Consider the following 20,132-nt stretch of genomic DNA (forward strand, 5'->3'; position numbering starts at 1 on the left):
ACACAGCCGATACCCGCACTGCCTGGCGCCGTCTCCCCTACTGATCCCACTCCAAAGAGTTGTAGCCTATGGTCCACATAAATTTAAGGTGATAAAGGGGTTGTCTCACAAAATACATGTATGACATCAGATATGACATAAATGTATAGAAGATATTGGTGACATCTCTGCGCCCTGCATCTATATCCGGAAATGGAGTCCCTAAATACCCCAGTTTGACTGGTACCAGGTCGCAGGTACAGCAGAGGTGGCCACATATCCTATTGGCATTCCAAGCACAGCTGAGCCCATTATCACCATTTATTCCTATAGTTTTCATCTTCACTAGACAAATGTCTTTATTTACTTTAATTCAATGATTATGTTGTAGCTCTCAGTAAATGTTATATCTTTATAATTCTTTTTCTCAGGATGACTCCAAACCCCCATATTCATATGCACAACTCATTGTTCAAGCAATCTCCTGTGCAAAAGATCGACAACTCACATTGAGTGGAATTTATGCTCATATTACTAAGCATTATCCTTACTATAGGTCTGCAGATAAAGGCTGGCAGGTACGTATTTTTACAAGTGCTATGATGGGTTTCATGGCTAAGTAGAATAAGTGTTGAAAGGTTAAGGGGTGGGGATTTATTTTTTCGTCAGGGGCCACATGAGACTGTGACTGTTGTGGAGGGTTGAACCAATAGGCTGAAATTAATTCTGCTCAATATTAATATATTAATTATAATTATTTAATATTAATTGTATCACTTAATCTTGAGCAGAATGAAGTATGCTGACATTCTCCTATATACCATTTGAGCCCACATATAGCCCCTTCTGTAAATCGTATGAGCACACACAGCCCTGTAAGAGACCCCACATAGTATCACCATGACACCCACACAGCCTCCCCAGGGCCAGCATGAGAGCCCCATAGCCTCCCCAGGGCCAGTGTGAGAGCCCCATAGCCTCCCCATGGGCAGCATGAGAGCCCCATAGCCTCCTCAGGGCCAACGTGAGAGCCCCATAGCCTCCCCAGGGCCAGCGTGAGAGCCCCATAGCCTCCCCAGGGCCAGCGTGAGAGCCCTATAGCCTCCCCAGGGCCAGCATGAGAGCCCCATAGCCTTCCCATGGGCAGCATGAGAGCCCATAGCCTTCCCATGGGCAGCATGAGAGCCCATAGCCTCCCGATGGAAGGCATGAGAGCCCCATAACCTCCTCATGGCCAGCGTGAGAGCCCCATAGCCTCCCCATGACCAGCCAAACATCCCCTACACATGGAAAAAAATGCCACATGCTCACCTTGCTCTTGTTCTCCCAGCGCTCTCCTCCTGCTCTCTAATGTACTGACTCTCCGCACTGCACAGCTGACGCAATAAAATTACATCATCGAGTCAGCTGTCTCACACACTGATGGTGTAAGAAGGGTCCGACGGCCCCTCCTCCACCAGTGCATTCACTGCTGTCTACATCCTGTCGATGTAGACGGATAGCGGTGACAGTGGGCGGCGGCAAGCAGGCCAGGGAGGACAAGGTGCAGCCCATAAGCCACTGTTGTCAGCCCCTTGACTGTCTAGGTCCATGGGCTGGACGGGAGCAGCCAGAGGGCTGGATGTGGCCCACGGGACACACTTTGCCCAGGTCTGGGTTAGAGGAATCTATACAATCTACCTTGATAGTTTCTGATATTTTTTCTGAATGATCATTACTGATTTTTATTTTATTTTTAAATGAATATAATGAAAGTGGCATCATAACAAGTTTTCACAACACATGGTACTTCTGTGATTGATAGTTCTATAGGACAAAATCATTCCATCATCTAAGATGAGCAAAAAAGCCTTATATGAGGATTCAAGAATGGGATGTGATGTTGTAAGCTAAGAATACTCTGGTCATGAGCCACATCCAATACCTGCATCCCCCATAGTGACTCCCACATTACCCCTATTCGATATAGTCACATCAAGCACACTCGCCACACTATTGTATCCAGCTTCAAGCACCTACTTTGGCTGGCAATTTCCTCCTATCTCCAGGTTATCATATTAATCTTACCTCCCCCTGCCAGGTTATGCACACCCAGATCTGCTGTTCTGTGCAGGGCTACTCACAGAAGTCACCACTTGAGACCTTTATTCTCATAACTTTTTGCTGGTTTTAATGCACCAAGCTGGCAGATAGCCGAGAGCCACGCCCAATGAGCCCGCGAGCCATGCCCAATGAGCCCGCGAGCCACGCCCAATGAGCCCGCGAGCCACGCCCAATGAGCCCGCGAGCCACGCCCAATGAGCCCGCGAGCCACGCCCAATGAGCCCGCGAGCCACGCCCAATGAGCCCGCGAGCCACGCCCAATGAGCCCGCGAGCCACGCCCAATGAGCCCGCGAGCCACGCCCAATGAGCCCGCGAGCCACGCCCAATGAGCCCGCTAGCCACACCCAATGAGCCCGCAAGCCACACCCAATGAGCCCGCAAGCCACAGGTTGGGGATCCCTGCTGTAATCAGATATTAGTTTAAAATGGTTTTATCATGAGCAAAGTAAATTTTAATCAATGGATCTTAGAATAATAATAATTTTTACAATAGGCTGTGTTAAATAAAAATGTCCCTTTGCTGAGATAGTCTTATAAATATTTCCCTACGGTGTACCTAGTCAAGTGATCTACTTGTTGGATATGTTTATTCTCCTATTTGTATTTTTGTAACACATAGCCTTTGGTTATTTTAATATTTCTAATGATTTTTCTCTCTAGAACTCTATACGTCACAATCTGTCACTAAATCGGTATTTTATAAAAGTACCGCGATCGCAGGAGGAGCCTGGAAAAGGTTCATTTTGGAGAATTGATCCTACATCTGAAGCCAAGCTGGTAGAGCAGGCGTTTAGAAAACGAAGGCAGAGGGGAGTTTCATCATTTCGTACTCCTTTTGGTCCACTTTCTTCCAGGTATTGGTATATACCGTAATTAAAGTGGGTGTTTGGAATATAGATGTACATGTATTTTTTTCTTGTTAGACTTAAACAACAAACAGAACAATACTCGCCTTTCCCAGGTCCCGTGCTCTCCGCTGCTGTGCTAATCTTTGGCAGACTGCAGCTGTGAGACTGGACTCAGTGGGTCATTCTGTGTCTCATAATTAGGATTATAATTGTCAGTTCCAGTCGCCCATGTATCCCAGCATACAGCTAAAGCTTTTCTTTATTCCCGTCTCTCCTGCTTGATACTCTGTGCGATCTGATGGGTGTGTAGGGACCAGCCTTGGCATCGGCAAAGAAGCTCACGAACCTGGCCCCTCTGCCTTTGGTGGGGCTGGGTTTGGGAGTTCACAGTTCATACACACCCATCAGGCCTCTCGGTAAAAAACTACTGTGGAGAGCAGTGAATACAAATCATTTTAGCTGTATGCAGGGTTGCTTGGAGCAGATAGTTAGGATCCTAATTAGTAGGGACATAATGTGCTGGCAGTAGTTTAATAACAAGAAACTGTTGCCAGGTTCCCCTTTTGAAGGGGGTGCTGATTTTAGATTTATCTTTTTTGGCTTACTCTCCTTAATAAATGAATACTTCATTGCTCACCTTGTGCTTTCCAGCACTTGTTCTCTACTGTTCCCTGACTGTCATTATTCACACGACTGCAGCGATGACATCATGACTACAACACATGACCGCTGCAGGCAGTCGCTGCGGTCAGCCGTGATGCCTAGATGGATTGTAGTAAATCAGTCGGGCCTGTAATTGTTTGCAGCGTGACATCGGTAAAGACCATCAGGGAGTAGTGGAGAGGCTGCACTGCTCCTGCAGGAGGAAGTCATCTTGATCGTTTTAAGGAGATTGGTATATATAAAAATGTTAAAACTTGTGAATTACTGCTGAACCAGACCTTTTCTAACTTGAAACATTAAAAGGACCCTCTCCCGTAGTTTAGGTAGCATGTATACGAGGCCGCCCCCTAAATTGCCAACCAGCATGTTTTTTTTCTGAAATGCGGTTGTGTTTCAGAGAAATGCGCAGGTGAAAGCATGTTCGGGGTGAGTTCACTATTCCAAGAGGCAGACTTCTCCCCACCTGGTCAGCTGGACGGTCAGGTCCGTCTGTGTGTCCGTCTAGCTGAGCAGACGAGCCTTTACTATTTTACATTGATGGGTTCCAGTAGTGTTAAATACAATATTAGTCTCTATATCTAGAGATAACAATTCCAGGACACTTAAAATAATAATTTGTCTCCTAGGAGTGCACCTGCCTCCCCAACATATCCAGATTCCTGTGGCCTGCAGACCCCTGACAGCATGTCCCGAGAAGGATCCCCTGTTCCACATGATTTTGGTTTTAAGATGGCCTCTGTTCCAGAGTACCGATACTCCCAGAGTGCACCAGGTAATTGGAGCGAATTCTCCAAATCCTTATAACTAGAATTAGGAAATAAATGGGATGGGTTACATAATGGAAATGCAGTTGGATTCAGCCATGAGATAAGTGTTGGCTGTTTTTAGTACAATCCCAATTGTTTTCCCCACAGATTTTCTATTTGTATTTGGTTAGTTAATTAATGTATTAGGTAATTCATTATACCCAATATGTAGTTAGTAATGCTTTTATTCAGTCTTTCTGTATTTATTTCTGTTTTTTTGTGACAGGTTCTCCGGTGAGTTCTCAGCCAGTTATTATGGCCAAGCCTGTACCCCAAACAAATTTTGTGGCAAAACCTTTGACATACATGCCTACTTCCATCATGACCTCACAGCCGACCAGTCATGCCATCCACGTGGTGCAACAAGCGCCCACTGTCACCATGGTGCAGGTATTGAGCACACCTACCAATTCAGCAAATGGATACATAATTGCAAACCAGAGGCCACCTTGTACCAGAGATGAAATCCGTGGAACAGCAGTTATGGATGGTGTCTCATCTCTCAGAGGTCAGAATATGTTGCTTATTTTAAGAGGTTCTGTTTGCTCTATCCCACACATACTTTCTATATATTATTACTCTTTAATTTGCCTGTAGTACAGTGGGTACGGACGGTATTCAGACCCCTTAAAACTTGTCACTCTTTGTTTCATTGCAGCCATTTGGTAAATTCAAAAAAGTTCATTTTTTTCTCATTAATGAACACTCTGCACCCCATCTTTTTTTTTTTTAAATTCGTTTATTAATTTCAGAATAGACAAACATTGCACATATTACATTTATCATTATTAAACATACCATCAGATACAAATGATTACAAACATCATCGCATCCAAAGTTCAGAGGCAATAGACTGTGCATGTTGAATCACTAATACCTACAAAATACCTACTATACAACTTAAACAACTTTAACCTTTAGTAATAAGTCGCCAAAAGAAAACAGATTCAAGTTTGCTCTGCAACGATGTCCCCAAACCCCATGCCCTCCTCCCCGTGCATATATCTAATCCACGCAGACTACAGAGTATGATGAGATGAGTTCCATCTACCCCAAATTTTTTCGAATTTACCTGGACATCCTCTATTATGGTACAGTGTTCTTTCATATGGGATAACCGAGTTCACCAGGTCAATCCAAGCTCTGAGAGACGGGGAGGAGCCACCCATCCACCTTAATGCCAGTACCTTTCGTGCTAAGAAGAGCGTTTCTCGAAGGAAAATCCCAGTATGGTGATCCCAGGTCTCTGTATCCCACACCCCAAATAGGCAAGTCAATGGTTCAAGTGGGACAGGGATTAACAATAAAGACGTTAACAATGTCGTGACTTCTTTCCAATAATGAAGGATTACCGGGCACCGCCATATCATGTGGGTAAAATCCGCATCATGTGCGTGACACCGTAAGCAGTCTGACGTCTGAAGGCGGCCCATTTTAAAAAGTCGTGTCGGAGTCAGATAAGTCTGATATGTAATATATAGCTGGGTCATCCTATTGTTAACTGAGGGAGAAACTTTAGTTGGAGATTCCAAAATATCTTCCCACTCCTCTCCCAGTGTATCAGGAAGGAGTCCCTCCCATTTCTTTTTTAAGGTGTTAATAGTGAGCCCATCTCCCACGGATAATAGGTATGTGTATAAAGAGGAAATGAGCCCCTGAGGACCCTGTGATTTGAGAATGCCTATAAGGGGTAAAGATGAAATTGCTCGACTTGCACCTGCATTTCGCATATGTGACTGGAAAGCTGACCTCAGCTGTAAATAACGGAAGAATTGAGATCTTGGGATATTGCAGGTATCCCGCAATTGCTCAAAGGACACAAAAACATCCTGGTTATACAAATTACCTACCGAGAGAACACCACATGAGATCCAGAACTCAGTAGACGGGTGATTTAGTAATTCTGGAAAATAACTATTATACCACAGTGGCATTTCGGCTATTATATCTGTATATTTAATAACTTTTTTAATTTGTCTCCATATTAATCTCGCTTGTCGAAGCAATGGCAGCAAACGGGGAGCACTGACTTTCTCCATTTCCAAAAAACCCAGTGGACAGTCAATACGGGCAGAATGGATTATATGGCTTTCTGAATTAGGTAGGGAGTTGCTAGGCATCCATTTGCTTATCGCCCTAGCCTGCCCAGCAAGATAATATAGATAAAAGTCTGGTAAGGCTGCCCCTCCCCCCCTTGCCGGTCTCTGTAGAGTAGATAGCTTGAGTTTGGGTCTAGTCTTCCCCCATATAAAGGACGTGGTCAGGGAGTTTAAGTTTGCAAAGAAAGATTTGGGTATTGGCACAGCACTATGTTGTAGACAATAATTAAATTTGGGGAGCAATATCATCTTAACTAAATTAATGCGACCTGCAACGGAGAGAGGGAGTTTGCTCCAAGCTATGAATTTAGATTTGGCCAGGTCCAATAGTGGATAAATATTAAGTCGTAGGTCCAGCTGACTATATTGAGACATATGTATTCCTAGATATTTGAAATTGGAGACTACAGGTAGTGACGAGAGATTTTCGAGACGGGGCATCGGCGCATGAGACAGAGGCATCAGAGCAGACTTATCCCAATTGATATAGAGACCAGAGAATTTGCTAAAATTATCTATAGTCGTTATTACTCGCGGTAGTGTTTCTTCTGTTTTATCCATAAATATGATCATATCATCAGCATATAGACCGATGGTATCTACACGATCCGCAATACTTATTCCCTTGATATCTGTGGAAGACCTTATGCGTATTGCCAATGCTTCTATCGCGAGGGCAAAGAGGGCCGGGGACAGAGGACATCCCTGACGGGTTCCCCTATGTAAAGTAAAGGAATCAGAGATAGAATTATTCACAATTACCCGTGCCCTAGGATTCCTATATAGTGTATCTATCCCTCTAATGAATTTATCTCCAAAACCGTATTTCTGCAGACATGCAGAAAGAAAAGGCCATTCAAGGGAGTCAAACGCTTTAGCTGTGTCTAGGGATGCCAGAGCCCAGTTATTATCCAATTCTAGGGAGCTATATTGAATCACTGATTGGACCCGCCGAATATTAATAGAGGTACTTTTCCCAGGCATAAAGCCTGTTTGATCTGGGTGTATAAGATCTAATATGATTGTATTTAGTCTAGTGGCCAATATTTTAGTGAAGATTTTATAATCTACGTTCACCAATGATATGGGGCGATATGATCCACATTCCAAGGGGTCCTTTCCCTCCTTCTTAAGTACAATGATATTTGCATCATAAAATGTTTCAGGCATAATTTCTCCCTCCCATATATTCTGAAGCACCTTCAATAAGAGTGGTGCCAGGTGGTCCCGATATTTTTTATAGAACTCAACGGGAAACCCGTCAGGTCCAGGGGCCTTCCCGGTGGCCATATCCATTATAGCCTGTTCCACCTCCTCCAGAGTAAACTCGGCTTCCATAAAAGCTTGCTGGGTTGGGCTCAGTAAGGGGAATGTCATGTCTGATAGATAGTCTATACATTCAGGGACCCCAAGACCGCTACCCGATTTGTACAGTGACTTATAGTAATTGCAAAAACTTTGAAGAATTTCCTCGGTGGAGGATACCAACGAACCATCGAGTGTCCGAATCTGTAGTACCGTGTTGGAGGTGTTATGCTGACGTACCAAAAAAGCTAGGAGTTTACTGGCCTGATTCCCCATTTCAAAATAAGACTGACGGGTAAAAAATAATTTACGTTTTGATTTAGTGTCTATATTTTGGGTGTATAATCTTTGGGAAGTGAGCCACTCCACCCTGTTGCCGTTAGTTTGATTGGCCACATAGGCGGCTTCCGAGTCCTTCAGCCGTCGCTCAATCTCGTCATCTTCCCCCGCCGTCACCCTCTTTATATAGGAGATTGTAGAGGACAGACATCCCCTCAAGTATGCCTTTAGAGTGTCCCAGAACAGATTGAGATTCGAGGGGTCTGGGTGAGTAGAGACAAAGCAGTTTAACTGATCAACCGTTCTATCACTAGCATCTATTAGTTTCAGCCAGAAGGGATTCAATTTCCAAGGTATATTATTATTTGACTGACCGTATTTAAGTTTGAGAACAATTGGGCTGTGATCTGATAATAATAATAATAATAATAATTTTTATTTATATAGCGCCAACATATTCCGCAGCGCTTTACAAATTATAGAGGGGACTTGTACATACAATAGACATTACAGCATAACAGAAATACAGTTCAAAACAGATATCAAGAGGAGTGAGGGCCCTGCTCGTAAGCTTACAAACTATGAGGAAAAGGGGAGACACGAGAGGTGGATGGTAACAATTGCTATAGTTATTCGGACCAGCCATAGTGTAAGGCTTGGGTGTTCATGTAAAGCTGCATGAACCAGTTAATTAATTTTTTTTTTTTTTTTTTTAATATAGGCCACACAGGGATCGTTAGGTTAATGCATTGATATCCCCCTGTTACCATGTTCGACACTATTCACCCACAGCGCTAGGTCGCTAGATCCAAATATGTAATCTATACGGGATAGAGACTGTCTAGTTGAAGAATGACAAGTATATTCCTTTATCTCAGGGTGACGTGTTCTCCATAGGTCTAACCATCCGCTACCGTTCATAAATGATGCCAATTGAGAGTGAGATTGAGAAAGGGGCCCCCTTGACATCTCGCCGTCTAGTCTCAGTCTGTCTTTAAGATTATCCATGACTAAATTAAAGTCTCCCATACAGATAACACTAGCATTAGGATAATTTAGGGAGAAACCCAGTGCCATGCGAAGAACCGATATGCCGGCCGGGGGTGGGTTATAAACACATAATATCACATATTCCTTCATATTAATAAAGGCATGAACAAAAACAAAGCGACCTTCGGGATCGCGTCGTGACTCTCTAGCCTCCCACCTGACATTCCTATGTACCAACAGGGAGACCCCTCTGGAGTAACTGGTGTGAAATGCGTGAAGGGACCATTGCACCCACGGCTTTTGAGTACACTTAGCTGTGTCTCTAGTCAAATGCGTCTCCACAAGTGCTACAATATGTGGATGATACCTTTTAATTTGTGAAAATACCTTAATTTTCTTTCGAGGAGTCTTAATACCCCGTATGTTCCACGTCATACATACAATCTCAGATCCCATATCTACGTTCGGGAAAAGGCATAATATACACCACAGCCTGGGCGGGAATCAGGAACATCATACAGAGCATAAGGTTATCACTGGCGACTAATAAACATAACAAACAATTGAAACTGGTGTAAAATACCAAACCAAACAACATTTGAACAGTGGAGGAGTGTAATCCTACACTCCTATAGTTGAGTAGAATAGGGGATACCCTCACTAGAATCAGCGTCCGGTATAGTTGACAAACTCAGCACCCACATAGAGAGCTCTAGATTGTGTTGCCATCAGATAGAGCTACTCAAGAGTCCGGGGTACTAGGCCCTTTGTATGACCGTAACCATTCGACCGCCTCCGCCGGGTCAGTGAAGAACAGGGAGGAGCCTTCATGAACAATACGGAGTCGAGCTGGATAAAGCATGGAGTAAATGATGTTTTTATCCCTGAGCTGCTTTTTGACTTCCATAAATCGAACTCGCTGCTTTTGAAGTTCCATAGAGAAGTCCGGGAAGATTGATATAGTGGCATTATTGAATTTAATAGGGGCCTTCTGCCTTGCCAAGCGAAGAATTGCATCCCTGTCTCTGCAGTTAAGGAGACGTGCCAGAAAGGGTCGGGGCGGAGTTCCAGGAGGAAGAGGTCTCGTTGGGACCCTATGGGCCCTTTCCACAGAAAATGTTGAGGAGAATCCGTCTCCCAGGGAGGTTTTAAGCCAGTCCTCTAGAAATTGTTCAGGTTGCTGACCCTCCGAGCGTTCTGGTAGGCCAATAATTCGGATATTATTACGGCGCAGCCTGTTTTCCAGGTCATCTGCCTTTTGCTTCCAGGCATTCACAGAGCCAGTGGCCTTTGATAACTTAGCCTCCATTGGGGCAATGGTGTCCTCTATCTGAGACACCCTTGTTTCAACCTCTGAAATACGCCCTCTCATAGTTTGTATATCTTGTCGCAGACGGCCCACTTCAGTATGCACGTCTTCTATTTTCTCAGTGAGAGAGGACCTGGTGAGAGATATAGCCTGCATCAACTGCTCAGATGCTTGTTTAAGAGTCAGTTCGTTTTGTTCTCCCTCCTCATTGCTGTCAGAAAGACGATTTTTGCGTTGACTCTGCGTGGGATTATTTCTGAGAGAGCGTGTATTATCTGGGGCATCTTCTCTGGCATATTTCCTCAACTTGTCAGCAGCCCCCGCTCCTTTAGGATGATGCATAGTGATTGGCAGAAGATCCCCACCAAAGGACCAGAGTTATTATTATGGCAGTCTATTCTCCACTAGCAGACCGGACAGGGCCAAACACCGGGATGCACCCCCGAGAGGCAGCAAACCAAGCAAAAAGTCTCAGATATCTGCAAATGTATCAACTTAGGGGTTTGCCCAGGCACCGTGTCCCAGAGCAGCCACAGTTCCCCAGGAAGAACAGCAGGGAGGGGGAACGATCCCTCCAAAGTAATGGTGCAAGCAGGGGTTTTGATAAGGGGAGTGCAGGGCCCAATTTTCCAGGGCGCACACCGCTCTGCCCCTTTTAGTGTTTCAGGCCGGTAGCTCACCTCCTGAATGCACCGCAGTCTTGCTATATAGCGCCTCTCTCCTTGCTGCTGGAGAGTGCGCTATGGTAATGGCCGCCGTCTCCCAGGGCCCGCCCGCCGCTCCAGACCCGGCACCTGTCTCCTGCTCCTCGATGTTCCACAGCGTCCCCGCTGTATGTAAGTGCCTGCCGTGCTCCCCGGGGGATCCACCCGGCTTCAGCCGCCGCCGGCACTGCGTCCCGCCCGTCGGAGCCGCGCTCAAAGATGGCCGCCGCAGCTCAGGGACTCTGCCGCTCTTCCAGGCCGCCACAAATACCGGCTCTCCAGCGTTCCACCGCCGCCGCCCGAGGAGTCGCCGGTCTCCCGAGCTCTCAAAGCACCGTCTCAGCCGGTGCAGGCTGCAGTTCAGGGGAATTAGTGGCCGGATTCAGGTCAGGATAATGGGAGCCTCCAAAAGGTGCGTCTTCTCTCTTGGCTTACATAGCCACGCCCCCCTCTGCACCCCATCTTGACTGAAAAAAACAGAAATGTAGAAATATTTGCAAATTTAATAAAAAAGAAAAACTGAAATATCACTTGGTCATAAGTATTCAGACCCTTTGATCAGACACTCATATTTAAGTCACATGCTGTCCATTTCCTTCTGATCCTCCTTGAGATGGTTCTACTCCTTCATTGGAGTCAGCAGTGGTAAATTAAATTGATAGGACTTTGATTTGGAAAGGCACACACCTGTCTATATAAGACCTCACAGCTCACAGTGCATGTCAGACCAAATGAGAATCATGAGGTCAAAGGAACTGGCCAAGGAGCTCAGAGACAATATTGTAGCAAGGCACAGATTTGGCCAAGGTTCCTAAGAGCACAGTGGCCTCCATAATCCTTAAATGGAAGAAGTTTGGGACCATCAGAAGTCTTCCTAGACCTGGCCGTCCAGCCAAACTGAGCAATCGTGGTAGAAGAGCCTTGGTGAGAGAGGTAAAGAAGAACCCCAAGATCACTGTGGCTGAGCTCCACAGATGCAGTAGGGAGATGGGTGAAAGCTCCACAAAGTCAACTATCACTGCAGCCCTCCACCAGTCGGGCTTTTATGGCAGAGTGGCCCGACGGAAACCTCTCCTCAGTGCAAGACATACAGTTAAGTCCATATATATTTGGACAGAGACAACATTTTTCTAATTTTCGTTATAGACATTACCACAATGAATTTTAAGCAAAACAATTCAGATGCAGTTGAAGTTCAGACTTTCAGCTTTCATTTGAGGGAATCCACATTAAAATTGGATGAAGGGTTTAGGACTTTCAGCTCCTTAACATGTGCCACCCTGTTTTTAAAGGGACTAAAAGTAATTGGACAGATTAAATAATTTTAAATAAAATGTTCATTTCTAGTACTTGCTTGAAAACCCTTTGTTGGCAATGACTTCCTGAAGTCTTGAACTCTTGGACATCACCAGACGCTGTGTTTTCTCCTTTTTGATGCTCTGCCAGGCCTTCACTGCGGTGGTTTTCAGTTGCTGCTTGTTTGTGGGCCTTTCTGTCTGAAGTTTAGTCTTTAACAAGTGAAATGCATACTCAATTGGGTTGAGATCAGGTGACTGACTTGGCCATTCAAGAATATTCCACTTCTTTGCTTTAATAAACTCCTTTGTTGCTTTGGCTTTATGTTTTGGGTCATTGTCCATCTGTAGTATGAAACGACGACCAATCAGTTTGGCTGCATTTGGCTGGATCTGAGCACACAGTATGGCTCTGAATACCTCAGAATTCATTCGGCTACTTCTGTCCTGTGTCACATCATCATAGTAACATAGTAACATAGTTAGTAAGGCCGAAAAAAGACATTTGTCCATCCAGTTCAGCCTATATTCCATCATAATAAATACCCAGATCTACGTCCTTCTACAGAACCTAATAATTGTATGATACAATATTGTTCTGCTCCAGGAAGACATCCAGGCCTCTCTTGAACCCCTCGACTGAGTTCGCCATCACCACCTCCTCAGGCAAGCAATTCCAGATTCTCACTGCCCTAACAGTAAAGAATCCTCTTCTATGTTGGTGGAAAAACCTTCTCTCCTCCAGACGCAAAGAATGCCCCCTTGTGCCCGTCACCTTCCTTGGTATAAACAGATCCTCAGCGAGATATTTGTATTGTCCTCTTATATACTTATGCATGGTTATTAGATCGCCCCTCAGTCGTCTTTTTTCTAGACTAAATAATCCTAATTTCGCTAATCTATCTGGGTATTGTAGTTCTCCCATCCCCTTTATTAATTTTGTTGCCCTCCTTTGTACTCTCTCTAGTTCCATTATATCCTTCCTGAGCACTGGTGCCCAAAACTGGACACAGTACTCCATGTGCGGTCTAACTAGGGATTTGTACAGAGGCAGTATAATGCTCTCATCATGTGTATCCAGACCTCTTTTAATGCACCCCATGATCCTGTTTGCCTTGGCAGCTGCTGCCTGGCACTGGCTGCTCCAGGTAAGTTTATCATTAACTAGGATCCCCAAGTCCTTCTCCCTGTCAGATTTACCCAGTGGTTTCCCGTTCAGTGTGTAATGGTGATATTGATTCCCTCTTCCCATGTGTATAACCTTACATTTATCATTGTTAAACCTCATCTGCCACCTTTCAGCCCAAGTTTCCAACTTATCCAGATCCATCTGTAGCAGAATACTATCTTCTCTTGTATTAACTGCTTTACATAGTTTTGTATCATCTGCAAATATCGATATTTTACTGTGTAAACCTTCTACCAGATCATTAATGAATATGTTGAAGAGAACAGGTCCCAATACCGACCCCTGCGGTACCCCACTGGTCACAGCGACCCAGTTAGAGACTATACCATTTATAACCACCCTCTGCTTTCTATCACTAAGCCAGTTACTAACCCATTTACACACATTTTTCCCCAGACCAAGCATTCTCATTTTGTGTACCAACCTCTTGTGCGGCACGGTATCAAACGCTTTGGAAAAATCGAGATATACCACGTCCAATGACTCACCGTGGTCCAGCCTATAGCTTACCTCTTCATAAAAACTGATTAGATTGGTTTGACAGGAGCGATTTCTCATAAACCCATGCTGATATGGAGTTAAACAGTTATTCTCATTGAGATAATCCAGAATAACATCCCTCAGAAACCCTTCAAATATTTTACCAACAATAGAGGTTAGACTTACTGGCCTATAATTTCCAGGGTCACTTTTAGAGCCCTTTTTGAATATTGGCACCACATTTGCTATGCGCCAGTCCTGCGGAACAGACCCTGTCGCTATAGAGTCACTAAAAATAAGAAATAATGGTTTATCTATTACATTACTTAGTTCTCTTAGTACTCGTGGGTGTATGCCATCCGGACCCGGAGATTTATCTATTTTAATCTTATTTAGCCGGTTTCGCACCTCTTCTTGGGTTAGATTGGTGACCCTTAATATAGGGTTTTCATTGTTTCTTGGGATTTCACCTAGCATTTCATTTTCCACCGTGAATACCGTGGAGAAGAAGGTGTTTAATATGTTAGCTTTTTCCTCGTCATCTACAACCATTCTTTCCTCACTATTTTTTAAGGGGCCTACATTTTCAGTTTTTATTCTTTTACTATTGATATAGTTGAAGAACAGTTTGGGATTAGTTTTACTCTCCTTAGCAATGTGCTTCTCTGTTTCCTTTTTGGCAGCTTTAATTAGTTTTTTAGATAAAGTATTTTTCTCCCTATAGTTTTTTAGAGCTTCAATAAACACTAGTGACCCAGTGCCACTGGCAGCCATGCATGCCCAAGCCATCACACTGCCTCCGCTGTGTTTTACAGATGATGTGGTATGCTTTGGGTCATGAGCTGTACCACGCCTTCGCCATACTTTCCTCTTTCCATCATTCTGGTAGAGGTTGATCTTGGTTTCATCTGTCCAAAGAATGTTCTTCCAAAACTGTGCTGGCTTTTTTAGATGTTTTTAGGAAAGTCCAGTCTAGCCTTTTTATTCTTGATGCTTATGAGTGTCTTGCACCGTGCAGTGAACCCTCTGTATTTACTTTCATGCAGTCTTCTCTTTATGGTAGATTTGGATATTGATGCGCCGACCTCCTGGAGAGTGTTGGTCACCTGGTTGGCTGTTGTGAAGGGGTTTCTCTTCACCATGGAGATTATTCTGCGATCATCCACCACTGTTGTCTTCCGTGGGTGCCCAGGTCTTTTTGCATTGATGAGTTCACCAGAGCCTTCTTTCTTTCTCAGGATGTACCAAACTGTAGATTTTGCCACTCCTAATATTGTAGCAATTTCTCAGATGGGTTTTTTCTGTTTTCGCAGCTTAAAGGGAACCTGTCACCCCGTTTTTTCAGTAGGAGATAAAAATACCGTTAAATAGGGCCTGAGCTGTGCTTTACAATAGGGTATTTTTTGTCCCCTGATTCCCTACCTATGCTGCCGAAATACCTTACAAAAGTGGCCTTTTTCGCCTGTCAATCAGGCTGGTCAGGTCAGATGGGCGTGGTCACAGCGCTGTTTCTCCCCACATCTTGCTTCTGTTCCCGTTGGTGGCGTAGTGCTTCTCGCATGCGCAAGTGCCGAATGCACTGCGCAGCTGTAGAAAAAGAGCGCGCTCGCCGCTATTCAGCGGTTTCTCGGTGGGCGCGGCCATCTTCCTGAGGCCGCTCATGCGCAGATGAAGTCTCCTGCTTCCCGGGGCTTCAGGAAAATGGCCGCGGGATGCCGTGCGTGCGCAGATGGACATCACGGCGGCCATTTTCCTGAAGCCGAGATTCGAACTCAGCTTCAGGAAAATGGCCGCCGCGATGTCCATCTGCGCACGCGCGGCATCCCGCGGCCATTTTCCTGAAGCCCCGGGAAGCAGGAGACTCCATCTGCGCACGCGCGGCCTCAGGAAGATGGCCGCGGCGAGCGCGCTCTTTTTCTACAGCTGCGCAGTGCATTCGGCACTTGCGCATGCGAGAAGCACTACGCCACCAACGGGAACATAAGCAAGATGTGGGGAGAAACAGCACTGTGACCACGCCCATCTGACCTGACCAGCCTGATTGACAGGCGAAAAAGGCCACTTTTGTAAGGTATTTCGGCAGCATAGTTAGGGAATCAGGGGACAAAAAATACCCTATTGTAAAGCACAGCTCAGGCCCTATTTAACGGTATTTTTATCTCCTACTGAAAAAACGGGGTGACAGGTTCCCTTTAAGGATGGCTTGTTTCACCTGCATGGAGAGCTCCTTTGACCGAATGTTTACTTCTCAGCAAAACCTTCCAAAGGCAAGCACCACACCTCAAATCAACTCCAGGCCTTTTATCTGCTTAATTGAGAATGACATAACGAAGGGATTGCCCACACCTGTCCATGAAATAGCCTTGGAGTCAATTGTCCAATTGCTTTTGGTCCCTTTAAAAACAGGGTGGCACATGTTAAGGAGCTGAAACTCCTAAACCCTTCATCCAATTTTAATGTGGATACTCTCAAATGAAAGCTGAAAGTCTGACCTTCAACTGCATCTGAATTATTTTGTTTACAATTCATTATTGTAATGTCTATAACCAAAATTAGAAAAATGTTGTCTCTGTCCAAATATATATGGACTTAACTGTATGAAAGCCCGCATAGAGTTTGCTAAAAAAAAGAAAAAAGGGAATTACTCTGACTATGAGAAATAAGATTCTCTGGTCTGATGAGATGAAGATAGACCTTTTTGGTATTAATTCTAAGCGGTTTGTGTGGAGAAAACCAGGCTGTTATGATCCAGGCCGGGATTTGTTTCATGTTATTCTCTCCCCGATGTGGTCATGTGGTCATGCTGGGGTTAACCTTCTCTACCTCGTTCCTCGTTTTGTGTTCAGTGTGGCTATTTCAGTCTGCTATGCCTGCAGACCAATGTCAGTGATAGTTCATGCTCCCAGGCTAGAGCAGCTGACCCCTTGATACCTTGTTTTTGTCCTCTGCCTGTTTACTCTGTTCCTGTGACTTCCCTTTCCTGCCACCCCGCTTTTCTTAGTATTCACTCCCTGTTCTTGGACCTCTTGGTATGTGACCCGGCTTGTCTTCTGACCTGTTGGACAATCTCTCTTCTCTGTTATCTCTGCTCCCGTCTGGCTCTGACTTCTGGCTTGTATTTGACCACGTGTATTGCTGTGACCTCTGGTACTTCTTGTCCTGACTGTTTCTGACTGAGCCCGTCTGACCACTCTTTCGCCACCAAGTGGCGCTTGTACTGATGCTCAGTGGTGTTGCGCTGTGTGTGCAACCTCTGTTCCCTCACCAGCATCCCCTGGTGGAGGTTGCGCTATACTGCACTGCAGCAGCATTATACAGGCACTGCTCATCACCTACCCAATACAATCCCAACAGTGAAATATGGTGCTGGCAGCATCATGTTATGGGGGTGTTTTTCAGCTACAGGGACAGGAGAACTGGTTGTCATTGAAGGAAACATGAATGTGGCCAAGTACAGAGATATCCTGGATGAAAACCTCTTCTAGCGTGCTCTGGACCTCAGACTTGGCTGAAGGTTCACCTTCCAACAAGACAATGACCCAAAGCACACAGCTAAAATAACAAAGCAGTGGTTTCAGAACAACTCTGTGACCATTCTTGACTGGCCCAGCCAGAGCCCTGACCTAAACCCAATTAAGCATCTCTGGAGAGACCTGAAAATGGCTGTCCACCAACGTTCACCATCCAACCTGAAGGAACTGGAGAGGATCTGCAAGGAAGAATGGTAGAGGATCCACAAATCCAGGTGTGAAAAACTAGTTGCATCATTCCCAAGAAGACTCATGGCTGTACTAGCTCAAAAGGTGCTTCTACTCAATACTGAGAAAAGGGTCTGAATACTTATGGCCATGTGATATTTCAGTTTTTATTTCTTAACAGAGTTGCAAAAATGATTACATTTCTGTTTTGTTTTTTTTTCAGTCAACATGGGGTGCAGAGTGTACCTTAATGAGAAAAAATGAACTTTTTTGAATTTAATAAGTGGCTGCAATGAAACAAAGAGTGAAAAACTTAAGAGTCTGAATACTTTCCGTACCCACTGGATATATTGTAATTTGGCAGCAAGCGTAAGGTTAGCCGTCAGGTCTTCTCAGTCCTCATCTATTTTTAGTTCAGAGGAATATCTGCTTTGAGCTGAAGACCTGCGTGATCTTTGAGATATTGCTAATAGTGTGCTGCCTGGCAATCCAGCTGATCAGACTGATTGTTGGGCAGTAAGTCCCTGGTAAAATGACTGTCAAACATGGCCGATGTTCAGTTTACAGAGTGCTTATTTTATTTCATATCTAATATATATTCCTTTTCAAAGTGCTGCAGATCTACAGACCCCCGCTGATCACTCAAAAAACGCTCTGTAGCTTGCTTTTCAGCAAGAAACGCTGATCTCCTGCGTGAGAGCACACATAAAGCGGTGTATGGGTTCCATAGAGCGTCGATGAGCCTGTAGACCAGTGTTCCCCAACTCCGGTCCTCAAGAGCCACCAACAGGTCATGTTTTCAGGATTTCCTTAGTATTGCACAGGTGATAATTGCATCACCTGGACAGGCAAGCATTCAATCACCTGTGGAAGAAGCTACGGTGCGAAACGCGCGTCGGGGTTTCCCACCCTCCAGCGATCCCCTCATCTGCAGGTATCTATACTCTGTGTCCCACTATACCTAGAGCTCGCCTTGTTGCCCCGTATTCTTCTGCACTAGCCTTATATTTGCACATGCATTGGCACCTTATACTAACTCTAGGTAATTGTATACTGTTACTACAGCTCATATTGCACTGACACTTTAACAGTCTCCTTTTTGTAGTGTTGCCTCCAGCACACTTTATTAATTTGTTGAGCCCCTTATTATCTATGGGTCTAATGACTTATGCACCTTTCCTGAGCTACACCAATGTACACATGCAGGTATATGGACCTTTGTTTTACAATGCTATATTAATTATTATGAAATTTGTACCTGCTGATGCGCATATTGTTATCAGTCACTTGACATGATTTATTTGATACATATATATCTAACTATTTAATATTTACCTGGATTGCTCGAGGGTTACTCTGCCTTGTCCCTATTCCCTTATTGTACAGTGTATTTCTTTGCATTATTTTTTAGTTGACATCAATAAAATATTTATATTTTATATTTGGTTGGTACTTCCCTCTCTTTCGGATATATACACCTGTGGAATACTAAGGAAATCCTGAAAACATGACCTGTTGGTGGCTCTTGAGGACCGGAGTTGGGGAACACTGCTGTAGACAGTGAAGTCCAGCTCCGCAGACTTTCTATTGAGCCCATACGTTGCTGTATGCTATCTGTTGCGATCACGATCACTAATTTGCTAGCTTCTACATAATAAATAACATTTAAATAGGCACTCCTTAACCCCTTCCTGACATGTCTATTTTCCATGTTTGCATTCTTTTTTTCTCTCTTCTTTTCTTTTTATTTTTCTATCTACATAGCCATACGAGGGCTTGTTTTTTTTGCAGAACGGGTACATTTGAATGACATCATTCATTTTGTCAGGTGACATACTGGAAAGCAGGAACAAAAATTCCAAATGCTGCGAAAATGTGAATGAAGTGCAATTCCACAATGTTTTTTGTTTGCCATAGAAAAAAACCTTTTTGCTTGTGTTTCCATTTTCAGAAAACTGTAATGCTTACAGTGTTTGGTTGACTGCGCTGTGTGAAGGCTTTTATTGCGCTCTGAGTCTACGTTTTTATTTTATTGATACCATTGTAGTGTAGATATTATAACATCCCTATCGGATTCCTCACAAGTGATTCGTTAATCGTCTGGTCTATCGAAACATATTTTGGCAATATACCAAAGTAATACATCTTCATTCAGAATCACTGGTCTTGAACTGGTTGACAAACCCACAAGGGGAGGGGATGAAGCAAAAATGCTTTCCACAGCGAAGGTGTGTTGGGTTTCACAATTTAATGTTAAAGTTGTTGTATCTGTTCTAGGACACAAATAATTGTATTCTTTAGGGATCATTGGTGACATGATGACGTTTTTTCTTCATTATTTGTAGGTATTAAATGTTTCCAAATTATTCTCCCTTTTTTATCCC

The 20,132-nt window shown here is 44.3% G+C and overlaps 1 protein-coding gene across 1 annotated transcript in view; it reads left to right on the forward strand.

Annotated features, from left to right (window-relative positions):
• FOXK1 (forkhead box K1) overlaps nt 1–20,132 on the forward strand; it is a 138,463-nt gene that overhangs the window by 94,418 nt on the left and 23,913 nt on the right. The window contains exons 4-7 of the mRNA XM_069733923.1: nt 411–557; nt 2,744–2,937; nt 4,221–4,366; nt 4,627–4,908. Of these exons, the coding sequence (XP_069590024.1) occupies nt 411–557; nt 2,744–2,937; nt 4,221–4,366; nt 4,627–4,908 (769 nt within the window). The remainder of the gene's footprint in view (nt 1–410; nt 558–2,743; nt 2,938–4,220; nt 4,367–4,626; nt 4,909–20,132) is intronic.

Source organism: Ranitomeya imitator, chromosome 7 (genome assembly GCF_032444005.1).
Source record: "Ranitomeya imitator isolate aRanImi1 chromosome 7, aRanImi1.pri, whole genome shotgun sequence".
Classification (NCBI taxonomy): domain Eukaryota; kingdom Metazoa; phylum Chordata; class Amphibia; order Anura; family Dendrobatidae; genus Ranitomeya; species Ranitomeya imitator.